This window comes from Nipponia nippon, unplaced genomic scaffold (genome assembly GCF_047370975.1).
Source record: "Nipponia nippon isolate SJK-2023a ecotype South Korea unplaced genomic scaffold, ASM4737097v1 scaffold_5, whole genome shotgun sequence".
NCBI classification, from domain to species: domain Eukaryota; kingdom Metazoa; phylum Chordata; class Aves; order Pelecaniformes; family Threskiornithidae; genus Nipponia; species Nipponia nippon.
The window spans coordinates 71,672,527-71,692,375 of record NW_028262369.1 but is presented as its reverse complement, the minus strand read 5'-3'; the positions used below and the strand labels follow the sequence as shown (position 1 = coordinate 71,692,375).

Sequence of the window (19,849 nt, the reverse complement as noted above, 5' to 3'; positions counted from 1 at the left end):
GAGCACTTTGAGTCCCAAACCGGTGCTTTGTGCTGAGTTCTGTGCCTCAGGAGAGGAGCACCCAGAGGAATGGCGCAGGCTCTCCAGTGCTGCTCCCCAGGTGGGGTGGAGGGTTTCTGGAGCTCACCAGTGCCTGGGTGGGCACCTGGGAGGTCTCTGCTGGCCTCAGGGGGACAGTGGAGCACAGCTCAATGGCCAGGGAGCACATTAGCTGTTTCGCAACAGAAAAGGACTGAAAAGGTGGATGTCTTCTCATAATCACTGCAATTGGGGCTTGTTTGCCTTTATTGTGCCTCGCAGCCTTGTTTGGAGAGCCAGCAGCAGAGTGACTTAGGGAAAATAGAGAGAAAAGAAAGACTGGAAAGCAGAGAGGATTGACTGGAGGAAAAAGCAAGCAAGCAAGCAAGCATGAGTAATACAGGCATTAGAAGTGCTTTATAATTAGTTTATAAAAGCTCTCTTAACATCAGCAAAGCACTTTCTACTAAAAATCTTTAATAAAAATGCAGCAATATTTGTAAGCATTGTATGCTTTCCATTTAATTCTGTTAAACAGCTCCAAGAAGAGCGTCTAAGCAATGCCTTTCCTTCCTTTCTCAACCCCCCATTGTCTGGGCAGTTAAAAGCACTTCAGCTTTGCCTCTCTGCCTTAAAACTCCCTGGTGGAAACCTCTGTTTGAGGCAGTTTCAAACCAACTGGCTGGCCTTCCCACTCAAGCAACAAGAAGATACCTTGCCGCTGGAGGAGCAGCCAACTGCAGTCACCTTCCCTGCAAGAAGACTTGGTTAATCCATTGACTATACTTGTGGGTTATGGATGCGGCACCCTGCCCTCACGAATTTATGGTTGGCTCATTGGAGCAATGCCTAGATGGGGAGAAGTGGCCATGAAATGTGCTTGGAGATGGCGGCTTGCCCAGGGGAGGTAATGCCAGAGAGGTCAGCCCACAAGGATGTTGGTGCACATTGACTGAAACAATGGCTTTGGTTATATGAGTGAAATGCAAATTGCTGGACACTGGTCAAGACAGTTTGGATGCCGTCGCTGCATAAATATGTCCCACCCAGCTGTGCCCTAGTCTGTAATTATCTGGAAATGAAATGGCTAGAGTAGAAAGCATCCCCAGGGTTGGGTTTTCTTCCTTCCAATTTTTCTTCTTGTTTTTCACACGGGAAGAACAAAGACTGTAAACCATGCTTAAGCTTAACAGAAGCAAAGGTCTGGCAAAACTAGATTTTAACATGGCCAGTGACCCAACGTGAGGAGAATGGGGTGTATCAGCTTGTTTGATTGTGGGCCAAGGCATGGTCACGACTGAAGCGCATGATGCCAGAAGAGTCTGTGGTGGGGATTAGCCAGTGTTCTTGCTGAAGTTTGAAAGTTTCATGCTTTGGACCGGACATCTTTGGTGTTTCATTTTGAAAGCCTAAAGCTTAATTGCTGTGTTGGAGAGGCAGTAGGGGAGGAGCTCATCTGGGGAGGAGTTATTTCCTGAGTGTAATCCTCTCCCAATTCACGCTCTGTTTATATGACCTGAAGAAAGAGAGTTTTGCCTCATGAGGAGCAGAGGGCTTGGGCCAAGATTTTTTTAACTAGGGAAGAAAACTCTATGCATTTATATTCATTCTGCATTTGGCAAAAATTACTCCCTGACCTTCTCCTAGGGGCTTTTTTAGTTGTTTGTAACATTTGATTTATTAAGGATTAACTCCAGTAGGAGAAAGCTCGGTTAGATGCTTGGATGAAGCCAAACAGGGTTTAATTCAGAGAGGCAAATATTTCCTGATGATTTACTTACTAGATTCATTCTTTTAATTTTCCATTTGCAGATTGCCCATGAGCAGATTGCAATATTCCCAAATTGTATGTATTATTGGAAGTTATTCACCCATTCAATAAGCAAATATTTCTTGGTCCAGAATTTGCTTCTGAAATTGCCAGGGCTCCTACAGCACTGAGTGGTTTGAGGAGCCATGTGGACAGCACTAGGATGTTTGGTGTGTTGGCTACAGGAGAAGCTGTGATCATTACAGTCAAGTAGTTGAAGCCGTGTACTGTGTTGGCGAGTTACAACCCCACGAGGACACAAACAGATGTAATTCCCTGGGATGCAGCTAACCTCTGCCTGTGCCATGCAAATGGCAGCTTTTACAGTCCGCTCTGTTAACCGTGTTTTGCCAACATTCATGTTTTCGCCAAATTAATTTTTTGCCACATATTCACAATTTCACTAGTAGCCAGTAGTCCTGCGGCACAGATGTGTACTTCAGATGTGGAAGGGCTGCAAGCACACTGAAAGCAAGTAGTTATTTAGAGAACAAAATGTCCCCACTGTTTGCTCAGCGCTACTTTAAACAAATAGACAAACAAGGAGGAAAAGATTCTACTTAAAAGAAGCACTAACATTGCCCTCTATGTTCTTCCTCCCTGGGGAGATGGTGGGATCAAGCCACACATGATGGACATTAGTGGGGTCACGCAGGGTGCTGCTGGACGGTGTCAGGGTAATAAGGGGTCACGAGGTGATAGGGAGCCACACAGAGCTGAGGGGAGAGCAGAGGGAACAGATCTTCATTTACATCGCTGTGTGTCCACCCACCAGCTAAGCCAAATGCTCTTCCTCTGCGAGTGCCTCTTCTCAAGACCACTTGCATTTCACCTTGGCCAAGCCAATTGAGTCCGTAATGAAATTAAAGGCTGGGTGATTGCAGCTAGCTGAGTGCTTGGTCCAGCGTAGACAGGGTTTTATCTGCAGGCATTTTGCTTCTGGCTCTCAGCCTGATTTAGTCCCAGAAAGGAGTGAAACCGAAGCTGTCTGGGCCATCTTTCTTTGTGGAGGAGCACACTGAGTCCCTGTAAGTTTGTTTTGAGGTTGTTGCCTGCCGATGTGTGCTTTGCAGAACCGGAATGAGTCACATGAGGATCATTCTGTATCCAGCAAGCTACTTCTCCTTTCAACTCTCCATTCCTGAACAGGAGATCTTGTGACAAAGAAGAAAGGCAGATTTCTGGCAGCCTGGAAATGCTTTTTTCCTTGCCTGGCCCCATGAGAAGAGCTGTAGCATGTTGTTCAAACAGGTTGATACAAAGCGAATAAACAGTTGAAGAGAGATGGGCAGTTTCTGTAAATAGCAGCGTGCTGGCCAGAGAGGAGAAGAGACGCAGGAGAGCGCGGGTGTTAGAAGGCAGCTGAAGAACAAGATGTTCACGTAAAAGCTGTTTGTTTCTTCACAGCACACAGAGCCTGATAGTACCTTGCCATTAGTCATGGCCTAGAAAATATGAAGGAATCTGTGGGAGTTTCACCTTCCAGCCAGACTTTGCAACATGCTTTTGTCTCTGCACCAGGAGGCAATTCTTCCAAACCTACAGATTCCTCCCCCAGATGGTTCAGATGCCCAGGAGCAATGCCAGTGGGCAGGTGGGGCATCGCCAGGTGGGGTTTAGCAAAGGCAGGCTGCAGTTAAAGGGTGTACAAGTGTCAGGCAATAGTGAATGTGGTCACCCAGCTCTTAGGCAGCACTTCTCATCCACAGAAAGCTTTGATAGCACTTAACAGAAAAGGATCCGTATTACTGTCCACGTGCTAAGTAAGTGTACCAGCCACACTTGTTAAAGGACCGATGTGGTGTCAAACAGTGCACAAACTAGCTGGCTACTCACGTGGATTGAACATTGACTATTTGTTTAATGCTTGGTGCATGCTTGGCCAGATCCCACCTGGGTAGTGGAATAAACTGAGCTGTGCTAAGTATCATGATGGCACTTCAGGAGAGATGTAAGGGAAGGAGAGCAGCCCCAGGAGAGTTGTATCTGAGCTTCTCCCCATGCTGAAGGAGTCTTGTGGAAATGGAGGCAAATCGTGTCCTAAATTTTGCATATTGGCTCTGAAGTTGAAGTGGATGTGGCTGCAATAAATTAGTGATGTGAGGAGCAACGGGGGGAGGGACTTAAATGTAGCCAGACAAAAGGGAAAAAACGTATTGGAGGGTGTGTGGTGTGGTGTGAGTGACAGAGTCCCAGGTACCCGTCTGGAAGATCGTGAAGTTCTGTGAAACTTCTGATCTGGAAGTTCTGTGAAATATGCAGATATAGAGAAGTGTTTTGTGTTTGTTCCTGGCATCCTGAAGCATCTCCTTGACAGATGGCTTTACTGCAATTTCACCTGTCTCCACAGGTATGACTACATCGAGATCAGAGATGGGGACAGTGAAGCGGCAGACCTGCTGGGCAAGCACTGTGGGAACATAGCACCTCCTACCATCATCTCTTCTGGCCCCTCTCTCTATATCAAGTTCACCTCGGACTACGCACGGCAAGGTGCCGGCTTCTCCCTGCGCTATGAGATCTACAAGACAGGTGAGTGTCTGTCTCCCAGGCTGTTTGCCATGATGATTTTCACAATGAGATGTCTTTGGCCACCTTTTCAATGTGATTTTTAGTATGGTCTCCAGAAATAAGGATGCTTTTTTTTTTTTTTTTTAAATTCAAGCAACTCTGTTGCATCACATTTCCAAGAAGGTAAAGATGTTAGTAGCGCATGATAGTGCATTTTTGGATCACAGCGTGGCATCAAAAGCAAGGTTCCTCTTTAAATGCTCTCTTGTATTCAAGGACTAGAAACATACATCTTTTCTCCTTGGCACATGTGGAGCTTGTTAGGGCTAAGTGGGGATTGTCCCTCAGCTAGGAGTGCATGGAGCTCCCCCTCCTGTGGAGCTGCAATTCAGGGCTGATCAATGATGCTGTGTCTTCTCTCCCTGGAAGCGGCGTTTGTAACTGGGGAGCTCTGGTTTTCAAGGGACTGCTGTCAGCAGTGCTGTCAAGGGCTGAGACGGTGGCTTTCCAGGCAGATATAAGAGGAACTATTCATAATTCTGTTTAATGCCGAACTATTATTGAGGAAAGGAAGAGCTGCTCAAAGGCCTTTTAATAGTGTTTCTGTCTAAATATTTGCCAGAATTGTGTGTCTGGGAAGAAGGAGGCTTGAGAAAACAAAACCCGCTCTGTGTATGGTCTGTGTGTGCAGGTGAGAGAGGTGTGCCTGTGTGCCGAGGGAACAAGAGTGTGTTTTGCATGGGGATGCGGGCGCCCACCTTGTGCCCACATTCCTTTGGTGGTGCATTGGAAGAAACACACACACAGCTTTCTTCTCGTCACATCCAGCATGAAAAAATGCCCACGCCTGGTGAAGAACCAGAAAGGAGCATAACAGGGTCACTTACCTGCTTCTTCAAAGGGAAGGCATGGAGCACAGGCACCATGCTCATGGGCCCTGGCCCAGCTGCGTGGCAGGCAGAGGTGCGCAGGCAGCCCACAACCTGATCACAGGTAGATGTGAATGTGGAGACTCTGCTGCAAAAGGATGGCAATGGGACTCCCCAAATTCATTGTGAAATGGGGAGGACAGGTGGTGTCTGGAGGTTCAGGTGGATGAGGAAAGTGCTGTTGCTGATGGTTGCCTGAGCTGTATAACCAGCCATTGAGCTGTTGTGGTGCAGCCAGCTCGCCACTGTTGTTTGCTAATGATTAGGATGCAGATTAGTTCTGAAAGAGTTTAGTGGTTCACCTGGCTATTGGGGTTTGCTGAGGCCAGTTGCCAGCACGCAGAATGGCAAAGAATGCCGGTGTTCAGGTGGGAAGACTGCCGACCCACCTCATCCTCCCTTGCCTCTCCTTCCCTGTACACACTCCCCCTGATCCCAGCAGACTGCGCGGGGTTGTGCTTGTCCTCACATTGGGTCCATGCCCTGAGTCGGATGGGGCAATGTGGAGTGTGGAGTGGTCCAGCCAGCTGAAGTGGCCGGGCCAGGCTGAGCGTGGCTGGTGGGCAGGGACAGTAGGCAGGAACCCTGTCTGCCTGGCTGGGAGCCAGCAAGGGCCAAATTAATGGGAAAAGGAGATTTTGTTGCTGCTGGTAGGGAGGGAGAGGAAGCAAGGGCAGATGGGAGAGAGCAGATGTTGGATGGAGGCTGGAGACGAGTTTGTGTCCCTCTATGTATGTCCGTGCAGAGCTGCCCTCAGGTCTGAAGTGGTGGTTGGGCTCCTTCAGCACCCTCCCCCCACAGGCAGCCATCCTCTCCAGATACAGCCACGCTTTCTTCCAGACACAGCCCACGAAATCCAGCCCAGCAAGGCAGCTTTTGGCCCAGGAGCGGCGATGAGCCTGTGATCCGGGCGCGCCCCCAGCCCAGCCGCCTGCGGGGCTCCCGGGGGGGTGGGGGGGTGGGCAGCACCGGCTGCAGACCCACTGCCGTACAAGCAAACCCTGCCTTTTGTTTGCAGGCAGGCAGGCAGGCACGGACGAAGTTTCCTTCTGAGCTGTCAGCATAGCCAGCAAGAGTGTCACCAGCTTTAAAGGTCATCGGATTGTCATTGTCCGCATCACTAAAGGCAGTGCAGCTGCAGCTTCTTTCTTTCTTAAAGGTGACCTAAAAAACCAACTCTTTTCAACTGAGTATTTATTTCTACACCTTGTGCTAAATTTGCCTTATCACGGTGTGAGAGAGCAGCAATCTGCATACAAGCAACTGCATACTGGTCTTTGAATCCCCTGATGGGTATCAGTCAGCGGTCTGTGGGCTGACAAAAGAGCCGCCTGCCCGGGCTGGTCCAGCCTCCCTGCTGCTCACTTTGTGAGTCAGTTTGGCAGAGCTGGCCTGAGCTCTCCATCGTTGGGCATCAAAGTCTCCTCTCAGGCTGGTCCGTGCTGCTGAAGCCAGCATGACTCCCACTGATTATCTGCAGCTTCCTTATAAAAAAACCTGATCATTGTGTTTGCTGGTATCAGCCAAACTGTAGACAAAGATGCCAAATGCGATAAGAGCCCCACATGAGGAAATTGTTGCTGTCTAATGCAGTGACATAGTTATGTCTTCCTCCTGTCTCTAGAGGACAGTCCCGGACTCTGGGTTTAGTCTTTGGTTTTCTCCCTAGCTTGTATTATTTTCCCTATTTATCTATTTGTCTTTCAAGCTGTTTGGAACGAAGTACACCCTTATCCCTGTTTGCAGCGTTACGCTGTGATTTGTGTTTAGCCTTAGTTTTTGCCTCTGTATTTTACCCCACAAGTTCACACCAGAAAAGCTGGCTGCTTCATTAGGTAGTCAATTAAGAGCCTCTCCTGAGTAGCTCTCCAGCTAGGCACTGCATAATGCAGTGCTGGGATCCTGCTATTACGGCGGCGGGCTGCTGGCCTATCTCCTGTAGGTTAATGATGAATTGAATAACAAGTCTCCCATTAGTCCCAGGAAGGCTGGTGCTGCCTGGAAGAGCCGGAGCAGAAGGGTTTGTAGAGGAGAAGGAGGGTGTCCCAGTAAAACTAAAGCAGAAACCTTTGTGAATGCTAACGCCGGGTTGCAGCAGCGGCCAGCAGCCTTTCGCCTCTGATAGCTTCAGGCTGCAGATTTCTGTTGCCTATTGTCCTGTCTCCACAGCGCAGTGGTTTCAAAGTCACCGTGGTATGAATACGACACAAATTCCCCTTTCCCCGGCCACCCTGAGGCACCTTGGCTGTGTGAGAGGGGGCATGGAGCTGGCCAGCCTGCAGCCAAGGCCAGTGCTGAGGTCAGCAATAAATAAGAGGCAACATTGTCTGCCCTCCTCGCCACGCAAAGGTCTTCCTTAAGGATAGAAATAACTTGCATTTCTGGTGCGGACAGCTCAGTCTGTAAGAAAGAGGGCTCTGTTCCTCCTCTCAGCAGAGATGCCCCCATTACCCTCACTCTTGCCATGGCCGTGGAGCAGGACGTGTGCTGGAGCTGCCCCTCATCCTTTGCGTGGGACTCGGGTCTGCAGGCTAACCGCATGCTTCCCGAGGGTTTCCAGCTAACAGTGGAGACATTGGCACCCTCCCCCAGGCCTTTTCACTGTGTAAATATTTGTGCTTCCTGATTCTCTTCAGAGGAAACTGAGGCACACATGTCCGTGCTGGAGGGGGAGAGGTTGCAGGAGACCAGCCCCTGGGGACAGCTTTTTCCAAAGAGATGGCATTCCTGTTACTCCTCTCTGCCCCTTCCCAGGCAGCCCCCTCCCTGAACGGGGGCTCCTCCATCAGACCTGGAGCTGCTATGGCCCTTTGCCAGCGCGGCCGGCGGGTAGCATCCGCAGCAGTGAGGACCACGTACGACAGCCCCCTGCACACTGGCCAGCCCCTCTGGGGGCTTTGGAGTGGCAGACACAGGTCTCCTGGCAGGTCGGGGTTTGGAGAGCCCAGCAGAGAGTGGGTAGGGCTGGCAGGGGAAGCCCAGCCCAACTTGGCATGGCCTCCCTTCCCCACCAGGGCCACCACCACCAGCATGGGGGACACAGCAGGGTGCTGACCTGCCAAATCGCAGCCGTGGCTTTGGATGGGATCACTCTCCTAGTCCTGTTTTTGGAGTAATTGGCAGGGGGATCAGCAGTGGCATACGGGTTACATTTGCAGAGCTGTCTGAGGGATTTAGACACATGCTGTCCACTCCAGTGAATGCACGGACCTTGTCTCTCCACCTGTGGAAAGCTTTGAAAATCACCCTCTTGGTCCTCGCAGGAATTCACACAGCTCTTGGGTTACAGGGCATTTCCAGAAGTGAATATACAACCCCTCTAAGCTCAAAATGGGGTTTCCACAGTGTGTCAAGCTGTTGGCATTAAGCTGCATTGTTGCTAAGGCTGCGGGTTTTTTCCTGCCACTACAGGCTCTGAGGACTGCTCCAGAAACTTCACTGCCTCCAACGGCACTATCGAGTCTCCAGGTTTCCCTGACAAGTATCCACACAACCTGGACTGCGTCTTCACCATCATAGCCAAGCCAAAGACAGAAATCCTCCTCCACTTCTTGCTCTTCGACCTCGAGCACGACCCGCTGCAGGCAGGGGAAGGAGACTGCAAGTACGACTGGCTGGACATCTGGGACGGCATCCCTCAGGGTAAGCCATGGGGTGCTGCACTGCTATCCTCAGCCTCTCTTGGTGTCTCACAAAGCTCCAAAACTGTGCAGTCTGTGTCTGGACACCAAAGGTGCCTAACCTCAGACGTGGCTGCAGCATGCAGCCTGCCATCGGGGTGCTCCATGGCCAGCTGAGAGGACGGTGCACTTGCAGAAGGCTGCATGCATTAAACCCCAAACTACTGCTCTGTTGTAACCACTGATCTGAAAAGCCCCATGCGACAGTCCGAGATACCACCGGTCCTCCCTCAGGGAAGGGCAGTGCGTTCATGCAGTGCTGGGAGGACCTCCCTACTGTGTACCAACACTGAGAAACAGAGCAGATTGGAGCATTTCCCAGCAACTGCAGAGCAATGCCTGCTGCAGCGGATATTTCTGCATGGCACCGGGCCAGCAGATACAAAAAATAGCCCACCCCCAAAGCCTTTCTTTTATCCTGATCAGTTCCGCTAAGGCATCCCTGCTGAGTGATGCCAACCTGCTGGTGACCCAGGAGGCTGGTGGAAAAGCAGGCATTACTTTGCTGCTCTTTCTTTTGCAGTCGGCCCCTTGATAGGCAGGTACTGTGGCACTAAGATGCCATCAGACATCCGTTCAACCACCGGCGTCCTCTCACTCACCTTCCACACAGACCTGGCAGTGGCTAAAGATGGTTTCTCTGCTCAGTACTACTTGATCCAGCAGGAAGTCCCAGAAAGTAAGTTGGAAATGTGTGTGTATGGCTTTAGGCAGTCGTGTCACCTGTTTTCCCCAAGTCTTTCACTTGGCACATGCGAGAGTGAGGCAGGCAGGAGTGTGTCCAGGGGCTCGTCCCTCACTGGCAATGCAGACAGCAGTTACACTAGGTGTGTTCTTTGTTTTTCATAGAAGTGAGATTTCAGTAAGAATCACGCTTTGTGACCTTTCTTTGACTTTTCACTTGCTTGTGAACTTTCTCAATACCTTTTGGCATAGATTCCTTCATGTATGTGCTCAGCCCAAAGGATTTAGGGGAAGACTTCAGCCCAGCGGGTGCAGCAGATTCATTAAAGCATGGGGGGAAATACTCTCTCCCTTTCTCTGGTTTTCCAAAAATTCACAGCCCCGAACTACAAATTGGAATTTCTTGGCTGTCTAATTAAAAAACGCCTAAAGCTCTAAGAATTTCAAACAAAAATTTGTTTTAGATCCCTTATTAAGGGAGGCAAATTGATGTGGAGTGAGGAAGTTACGTTGTGTGTTTTGAGAATTAAGAGCATTTTGATTCTTTTTGATAATGCTTGCAGGCGAGAAAAGATTCAGTTTGTTTTCCCATGGTATTTTTACATCAGAGCTACAGTTCTTGACCTCTGTTAGCAGTGAACCTGTGATACAACAGAATAAGCCTTCAGGACACCCCTCAGTCCCAGAGAAAGAGAGGGGGTCCCTGACCTGACACTGAAAGCCCATGACGGAGAGCAGGGTAGAGTAGGAGTTGTGCAGCGCTAGGGCAGCTGGGTTACAGGCTCTTGCTCTGTGATTGAGTCAGGGATGTTCTGCTGAGACTGTGAGAGTTACAACAAGCATGAGCTCTTCACCATTACCTATAACCACACTCAGCTGATCTGTTCTTTAATCCCATTTCTATTTGGTTCTTTAAAAGGATTGGGAAATAAAATATTAATGACACAGAAAGCTTGAGACATCAAGCACAAGAGCTGTTAAAGGGCCAGGCCTGTTTTGATTTATGCTGGTGTAAAATTGAAACTTTAATGATACCACTGAGATCTTAACTTGGCCCATCATTTCCAGCCGGGGTTGACTTGGCCACATTAAAAACACAGGCAGTTTGGTGGAGCCCCATTGGTTTACAGCAGCGGCACGCTTGGGCCCATGTGGTATTTCTTATCAATGTTTTCTTTGCTGTTGTTTTTACAGGATAGCTGACATAAAATATATGAGATGTGCACTAAGATTGAGCTAATTGTGACTTCTAAAGCCTTAGAAGTGAGGAAACCCAAATGAAAGCATATGAGTCTTTCATATTCTTGGCTGGTTAATTCCTGTGGGCCTGATATCACATATAGCGCATGCACATATACACAGACACATACACACAGGCATCCGTACTCTCACATGCACACAAAACTTTTAGACTTTCCCATTCCAGGCCTTGATGTTCCTGCCAGCAGCACAGCAGTAAGCACCCTCCCATTGTGCCTGCCCATACTGCTTGCCTTGTCAGTGCTTAGATTTCACCTCCAGCCTTCAAGAAGACAGGGAACTTTGTGGCAAGGGGACTTGGGACATCTTGATGGAGATGGAGGGAGGGAAGGGGCAGAATTGTGTCAAAACTGCAAAGGTGAAGGAGATAGAGAAAGGGAGAAAGATCTGGACCATATTAGATTTCAGAGGGCCATAAAGCTGCCCCATCTTTAATTTTGCAGTGCCATCTGTGAGCACACACAACCTGCAAGATGGTGCAGATCTGTTCATCTTTCCAGGCAGGCAGCTTTGCTTGGGGTTAGCTGGGGAGGATAGTTCAGGGCTGCCTTCCACTTGGGAGTGAAGTACAGAGACTGTAAGCTGATCTCTGTGTGTGCGTGTGTGTGTCCGCTTCAGACTTCCAGTGCAATGTGCCGCTGGGGATGGAGTCTGGCAGGATCTCCAACATGCAGATCACTGCCTCCTCCACCTACTCAGATGGGCGATGGACCCCTCAACAGAGCCGGCTCAACAGTGATGACAACGGCTGGACCCCCAATGTAGACAGCAACAAAGAGTACCTCCAGGTACGCATGCCTTCCAGCCCCCTTGCCTCTTCCCCCACCAAAGGGAGTGTCATGCTGTTAAACTGACCCTTGACCATAAGGCTTGTTGAATTTTTTATTGCCTCTGTGGCTATGGAGAGTGAGCAGCAGGGGAGCTGGAGTGCCTCTGTGAAACGTGACAGGCTGGCTCTCCCATTAGCATGCCTGCACGAGGGCTGACTCGACCCGCTGTCCCTCTCCTACTCCCTCCTTCCTGCCCAAAACCTGGATGGACTTGCCAGCATACTGGCAGAGACTGAGGGACCTCTGCCACTTACAAGGGCCACTGACTCCACCACTGGCCTGAGGAACAAAGTCTCCAGGAGGCACGTGGAAAAACAACTAGAATAATATTTATCTCATCAGTGATGCAGGAAGCATGAGCAGGCTAACGTCAGGTAGGGGGCTGACAGAGCAAAGGCTTTCCCTGGGAGCTGGTTAGACCCACAGTCTCTGTCTGCACAGGGCTTCTGGCTTTGTCACATTGCCGTGAGACACTGCTTGCTAAAGGGCACTAGGAACGGGAGGTGGTGAATGTCATTGCCTCTAGCAGACGTCTCATTCTTCATTTGTGGCAGTGCTACCAAGCCAGCTCTGCTGACCTTTCTCAACCCACATTGTAAAAAAAATTTAAAAAAAGAGCAAGGGAAAACCAGGAACTGCAGCACTTGCTAATTGGACATCATGCTTTTATTTTACATGGAAAAAGTCAGCCTTTGTCCTGCTTTAATGGACATGAGCTTCAGTGCAGATCCCGTTGCTTGGTCTGAGGCAGGAAGAAGGCTTTGTGATGGTCGCATATGGACAGACATCAAGATCCTTAGTTACTCTTGTCCCATGGTCCTATCTGCAAGCATCCTGCTGAAGTCAGCCCGGGGGGATTGTGCCTGTTGAAATGTGCACCCACAGATGGCATGAGACAGACTGAATTCACACCTTTTCATGTTTCAAAGACAGAGCGAGGAACTAACTAGCCAACCTGGGCTCTCAGGTGGTCACCATTCTCTCTCTTGTCCCTTTCTCCCCTGGAAAGGTGGACCTCCACTTCCTTACTGTGCTCACAGCCATTGCCACACAGGGTGCCATCTCCAGAGAAACCCAGAATGGCTACTATGTCCGTACCTACAAGCTGGAGGTCAGCACCAATGGGGAGGACTGGATGATGTACCGACATGGGAAAAACCACAAGGTAAAGGCCTTTTTGTCTCTTTTGCATGCACCTTGGTGAGTCTTGCAGCTGATGGGAGGGAATAGAACAGAGAGACTTTACAGGCCTGGAGGGTTTAATCTGTGAGGGACCCTTTTTCTGATGAGGGCTAAAAGACTGATTATGCTCTGAGTCCTTTCTCCTCTGCACAGCAATGAGGAAACACTATTCCTTGGAAAACCTGGCCGCTGTTGCATCTTTCGTGGTGGGGAGAGTATGTTATTTGACTGCAAATGAAGGAGAAAATGCTTTCACAGTCTGTGTTTTGCCATACAAGATTCATTGAGCTTTTATGGCCATAGCCCCGTCTGCATGCTGGGTTAACAATCACAAAACCACATGAAACTGTAGTTCAGGAGTTATTGAGGCCTGGAAATGAAAGGGCACAAATCCTAAGAGGGGATCGCACCATCCCAGAGAACAAAATGAACAATAAATAATGAGGAGCAATTCAGGCTGCCGGAGCTGTGGGATCTGCGCTCGCAGATCAGCGCGGTCAGGAAGGATTCATTGAGCCCTGGGAGCTGCTGCATGCTCTCACCATGTTTCTGGGAGGCACACAGAGATGGAAGCGAGGGGGAGGGAGAGTAAATATGGGTGTTCAGCCCTTCCAAGCTTTGCGGGTGCTGCTGCGTGGCCAGGCGAGGCAAGCTTGAGGTGGTCCACACGGAAGCTTTGGTGTATGGGGAGGGGGTTTAAGGCAGCCATGGTGCCGGGCTGGTCCTGCTCTGTCACTTGCCTTGGTTCTGTGGTTGTCGCCTGGTTAAGGGCAACTCAGGAAAGCCCTTCTCTGCTCTTCTGTGGTGTCCACCAGCACTGCTGCCGTGGCTCAGGTCCTCCCCATTGATGTGCCATGATCTGTCTGCGTGAACTCAGTGGCTGGGGTCCCACACACCTCCCCCTGCGTGCATGTCCCAGCAATTTCTGCTTGCTCAGCGCTTCTGTTAAATTAGCTGTCCCCTCCCTTTGCTGGCACAGGCGCCGCTGGCATGAAATGCAGTAGCCTGCCTTGTCCAGGATTCATCCAGACATTTCCTTCCCTTCCAGGCCGTGTGATTTCCCCTTCCCCACAAGTGTGTCTCACAGTTCAAATTCACTCTGCTTCCCAGAATAAGTCCTCTCTGTGCAGAGGCCCCTAGCAGGGTCTCATACCTCCAATATTTGGTGTATTTAAGCTCCTCGCATGCCAGTGAGGTGGTGTTAGTCCTATTTTAGAGGTAGGGAAATGGAGGCAGAGAGCAGCCCAGCACCCCATAGGAGAGTCAGCAGCCGGGCTCCCCCAGACCTCAGGCAGGCTGGCTCCGGGGCCACAGCTAATGACAGAGGTCAGGTGTAACCCTAACACGGTGGCCGTGCACTGGTGCGGAGGCTCTGTGCTCTCTCAGGACCCACTGGCGGCAGCAGACCTTTCTGTGAACCAGGGCTGTCTCTCCTCACCCTGGGCACCCCGTGGAAACGGGTGAGTTTGAAGTCTCGCTGGTACCATTTCTGCAAGCCAAGGGAGATGGGAGATTGGCAACACGCCAGGCAGGAGTTGGACTAAATACACAGTTCAGTGTTTCAAATAACCACTGGCAATAAATTTATCTTTTGGAGTCTTAACTGGGGCAGGAATCTGGCCTGGAGGGTGGTTTTAGTCGCAGGGGAGAGTAGGTGTCCCATCCTTGCAGTCCTGGGCATTGGACACTGGATCCTCACCCAGGGTGGAGCAGGACAGCACGGCTGGTTTCAGTGCTGCTGGGCCAATTTACATCGCTCCAGCAAGACCCTAAAGCCTGGCTGGTGTCAACCCAAAGCAGTCCCATAGCCACATGAATTGCCACCATTTCAGGGTTTGGCCCTTGAGTCCTATCAGCTTTTTTCTGCTCTGTTTTTTCTCTTCATAAGAAAGAGGAAAAATCAAACCTCTCCTTTTTTACTCCTTTATTCCAGTCTCGCTTCGTTCCCATGTTCCAGCCTCAATTTTTCAGACACCTCCTGAGGCTGGAGGATAAGTAATTGCTCTTTGGTGGCTCATCTACCCCTAGCATCTGGGTGACTGCTTTCCCTCCCCACCGAATGACCAGCTGCCAAGCCACAGTGGGGCCAGGGCAAAGCCCCTCGCTCACAGGCCTGGTGCCGGGGGGCTCTGGCCCTGCATTCCCCACCCACGTGAATCCCTGCCGTTCCTGCGTTAGGCAAGGTCCCAGATGTCTGTATTCAAGGTGCAGATTCCTCCCTGCGTCAGTGCGGCGCTCCGCACGGTTCAGGCTGCAACGGTGGAGTGAACCATGCCAAATAGATTTGTCAAGTCTGCCGCAGCTTGATTTGGTGCCATGAGGAGCGGGGAGGGAAGGGAGGGGGTGGACAGACAGGGACTCTCTATTCCTCTATATACATGCAGATATATATGTATATATATATACACATATATATATACAGACATACATATATATATATGCACATGCACACATAGGCATATGGGGTGTATCAAACACTGCTCTGAATTTCTGCCAGCTGTGTGGGCCAAAAGCAAAGCTCTGCCATGTTATAGGCGGGTCAGCTAACATTTTACATCTTCATCAGGGAACTCAAGCAAGAGAAAACCAGTGAGTGCAGGAGGGGTGGAGAGAGGATGGCGCTCTCTGTGGAGGATGGGGAGCTCTGACCTCCTCTCTTTTGCCCCCCCGCTTCCCCTCCCTCGGGTGTTTTGGAGGAGAGTGGGGCCAGGGTGTTTCCCTGTGAAACGTGATGGCTCACCTTTGAGTCCCCAGCCGCTCGCACTCATGGCAAGGGAAACAGGAGAGGCTTTCCCCCTGCCTGGCAGCCCGCTCCCCCCAAAGCCCAGCCCAGCACACCCCGTGCATTCCCCTGTCCAGGGGGTGATGCTCTGTCCTTGCCTCGGGCATGAGACCGGGGGGAGAGGCTAACCCAGCAACCTGGCTGAAGGTGCAGAGCTGTCTTCTGTGTGTCCCCTGAAAGAGTAGACAGGGAGGAGAGTGGCCACCACCATGTGTTGCCCCACACTCGCCCCTCACTACCTACCAGTGCATTCCCATGGGACAGGGCCGAACACCCCTGCCCCAGAAAGGCTGCTCTGGCTCTTGCCCTCCCTGTTGCATCTCCCTCTGTGTCATCCGTGGTCAATGGCCCCAGAGGTTATCTTCCAGGCACTGACCCTGGTGTGTGCACCGAGATCTTATCTAGCAGTTTGCAAATGTCTTTAGAAAACAATAACTCATTCTTGAACCCAAGGAAGGAAAAGAGCACCTAGCAGGATTTGACCTTTTTTTTTGGCCATTTTCTTTGACGGATTCAACTATGAGGATTTTATTGGAAAACAAAGTGCTCATCCATTCCGATCCACTTCTTTCTTTATAGGGTCTTGGGTTCCAGCTCCTGTGTGGTCTCAGCCACTCCGTCTTAGTAACTGTGGAGATCAGCTCATGGGGATCATCTAGTGTGGTGAGGGACTGGGGGACAGGATAGGTTTCAGGATTCAGGGTGGGTTGGGAATGTGATGGGTGCTCTCACTGCCTCCATTGCTCTGTGTGTAAAATGGGAGGATGCAACTGAAACATTTGCTTTGAGAACCTCTAGAAGTCAATGGATGAGAAATGGCAGCAAGATCCAGCTGATGTGCATTTTCCATTTCCTATTCATTGTGACGGCTTTGTGCTTGTTATCAGCTAACCTTCCTGGGTGGTATTTCAGGTGGATGCAAGAAGGCAGGTTGAATTACTGCAGTGGATGCAAGAAGGCAGGTTGAATTACTGCAAAGAGCCAAATATCTCAGCTGTGCATAGAGCTGGGGATGTCAGTGGTGTTTGGTGCTGGCAGGGAATATTGAGGATGACTCTTTGGAGACCCTTGTGCCTTCCCTTAGGGCATTTCTCTGTCCTTTCAGTTCTTAATGAGGTCTCCTGTGTTCATTCACCTGGGGGGGGGAGAAAAAAAGCTTTCAGTCCTGTGGCTTCTTTATCTGGAAAACTCGGGAAAAGCTTGTGTAATCAGCCAGAAGGCCGCAAGCACTTCTGCACAGACACATCATGGTGCAGAGGGTTTGCCCAGAAGCATCCCCAGGTCCCAGCCTGCTTCTGCTGCTTTCACAGGCAGGACAAAGACGTCAGGCTTTGGGAAAGGCAGCCCTGTGCATTCACCCTTGGTGCAGTACCAGGGGAGAATTACAGCCCTGGCTTTCCTAGCAAGGCTGCAGCTTTGTACTTCTGGACCTGATATCTCCTTTGCAGGCTAACAGAGTGCCACTCCTTGTGTCCCTGGTGACTCCCAGATCTGAGTGGAGCCTCTCAAAGACACAGTGCTGGCAAGCCCAGCCCAGCATGCTGTGCCTTGCCCAGACGGCTGTGCTTTGTTGAGTGTTGCCAAGTATCATTTTTCTTTTACCTCCTTGTTCCTGGATTTAATAAATCCAGAACTATCCACCCTCCACTTGAGCCAGAATCCTCCCACCATCAAACATGCCCCATTTTATGCCTTCCCTATCTGACAAGGCAAATAATCTCCCCTACTTTTCTCCTTCATGCTTCTCTGTCTCAATCCTGAAGCCTTAATCCTGTTAGCATGCTCTGTTCCAGGGCTCTGTCTCCACAGGAGTAACATAATCCTGCAGTAAATCCAGTGGGTCCAGAGAGACACATACATACGGATGACGGCAGGGCTGCTGCCATCCTTGGCCTTCTCCTCTGCCTCCCCCAGCCACTTTCTTTAGCTCCCCAAGAAATTGCATAGTGGCCAAGCAGCACAATAAATAATGAGGGAGAGAGGTTACCTCCTGCCCCCTCCCTGACTCGCTGCCTCTTTGACTTCACGGCACTTTTTGTCTCCCTGTCCTTCACTCCCTTCACTCCAAACTCTGCCGTTGGCACAATTCCCATACCCACTGGAACTAATGCAGCTTCGGAAATCCCCCCATCACCCCCACAGCGGTTCCAATGTTTCAGAAATACAACTTGTAAGTGTTGGTGTGGAGCCTGCATGTGCGTGCACATGGAAAACTTGCCCAATCCTCCTGTAGCCTAGACATCATCTCCCACCACTTGCTTTCTGCAGCAAATTAATTAAGCAGGTCAGCTCTCATTGATTATCAATTTAATTTTACATGTAGACCTGCCGACTGGACTAAAACGGAAGTAAACATAAAGTATATGGGGAGGGGATGGGCAGCTTCTTGATGCAGCAGTGAAAATGAGTTCCCTTGACTGCTTCTTGGAAGGTGCTTTTAATTTGTTAATGGTTTTCCCATTCGTCTTCTGGCTCCGTCACCCTTCAGCGCGTGTGCGTGCGCATGCGCACGTGTGCTCTCTGCTGAGTGTGTATCTATCTATCTTCCTAGATCACAGCCAGAATTTTTTTTTCTGCTGGTGTAAATTACTGTGACTTCTTATACTTCGATGGTGATATGTTGATTTACACCATTTGAAGACTTGGCTCAAAATATGTGCTGAGTGGGATGAGAAGCAGATAGGATGGGAGGAATAGCAATGTTCTATTTTGGTAAGGGGGAAGAAATCTTTGCTTTCTTGGCGCTCCCAATTTCACACATTTTCCTGCTAGTTCTTCCCATGCCATGAGTGCTAATTTGAGGCAGGATGTAGAGCCTGTTCAAGTCAATGGGACCCTCTCCATGGTGCACTCGGGCTGTGGGGTCAGCATTTTCAGTGCAGAGAAACCATATGCTCAGGGTCAGACCCTGGTCAGCAGCGTCGGGACCTGTGGGCTCATGATGCATTTCCACTTGGGAAGGAGGCTGAAAGGCCAGGCACATGGGAGGACCCTGCTTCTCTAACGGCACTAAGCACCTGCCCTCTGAAGACAGCCCCTTTCTGTTATGCTGAACAGGGTGCGAAGCAACGACTTGCTAGTTGGGGGTTTTCAGAAACAAGGTTCACTGAGGCAGACCCTGCCAATGTGTCTGATACTAGAGCTGGAAGTCAGGTGCCGTTTCTGCCCTCGTAAACTGGCAGGCCGGGGTGTCAAGGCCCCGATTCAGAGTTACGTAGCTTGTTGAATGTGATCTAGTCTGAGGAAATCACTGGGCCCCAAATCTAAAGCAGAATTGAGGTTGCTATCGTTGGAAGCAGGTGGTTGGGACTAAGGTCATGTAAGAGACGCTTTCAGCAATGCATGTGGTAGTGATAAAGTTTTTGGGCTCAGTCCTGCTTCTGCTTTCTGACAAGCTTGACTTTGCAGAAGTCAGCAACAAATTACGCTGGTGTAAATTTGGATTCTGGCCCCTGATGCTCGTATGTGCGAAGTGAGCTAAAAAAGAACAAAACTGGAAATATGCTAAACCAAAAAGAGCAGCAAACCTCGTCAGTGACTGTTAAACATGCTGGTCCATATGCAACCTTTGGCTCATGGAGTCTTCAAACTGCTGATAGTGGGAAGCGAAGAGAGGTTGCCAGGAGAAGACTCCCCCGGACTTGCTGCCCCTGGGCATCTGCTGGGGCCACCATCAGGAGCCGCCCCTGGGACAGAGGGACCTTTGGGCTGACCTGACGTGCTGCTCCTCGTGCTAAAATAGTTGCACTGGCTCAGATAAACATTTCCTGTCCTCCGGTGTTAGGTTCAGAGGTAAGGTGTTGTGTGTCAGCTTCTGTGTTGACATAAAGCTGGAGGCTTTGCTGTGCTGTGGAAATGTATCCTTTCAGCCTGCGTGTGTGTGTTCCCTCAGGTTTACAAGACACACACACTCGCACGCCTGGAGAGTGTTTCACAGTAACCACTCTTCTTATAGCCCTCCTGCTGGAAAAAAGGGTATTTGGTGTCTGCTGAGCAAGGAAAAGGATGGGAAGTGGGGTCTGACAGGATAAAATAGGGTATTAAAAACACATAAACCATGCTGTGTTGCTAAACGATAGCAGCATGATATATATTTTCCAGATTAGCATTTCTGCTCAAGTTCACACCAACCCAAATCCCAATTACCAGCCAGATTTGCAACC

General features: G+C 50.1%; 1 protein-coding gene across 4 annotated transcripts in view; it reads left to right on the top strand.

The window, feature by feature from the left end:
- NRP2 (neuropilin 2) overlaps positions 1–19,849 on the top strand; it is a 90,261-nt gene that overhangs the window by 25,120 nt on the left and 45,292 nt on the right. For all 4 annotated transcript variants that reach the window (XM_087732207.1, XM_009462369.2, XM_087732209.1 and 1 more), the window contains exons 3-7: positions 4,179–4,360; positions 8,680–8,910; positions 9,472–9,627; positions 11,511–11,680; positions 12,732–12,887. In XM_087732207.1, coding sequence (XP_087588333.1) covers positions 4,179–4,360; positions 8,680–8,910; positions 9,472–9,627; positions 11,511–11,680; positions 12,732–12,887 — 895 coding nt within the window. The remainder of the gene's footprint in view (positions 1–4,178; positions 4,361–8,679; positions 8,911–9,471; positions 9,628–11,510; positions 11,681–12,731; positions 12,888–19,849) is intronic.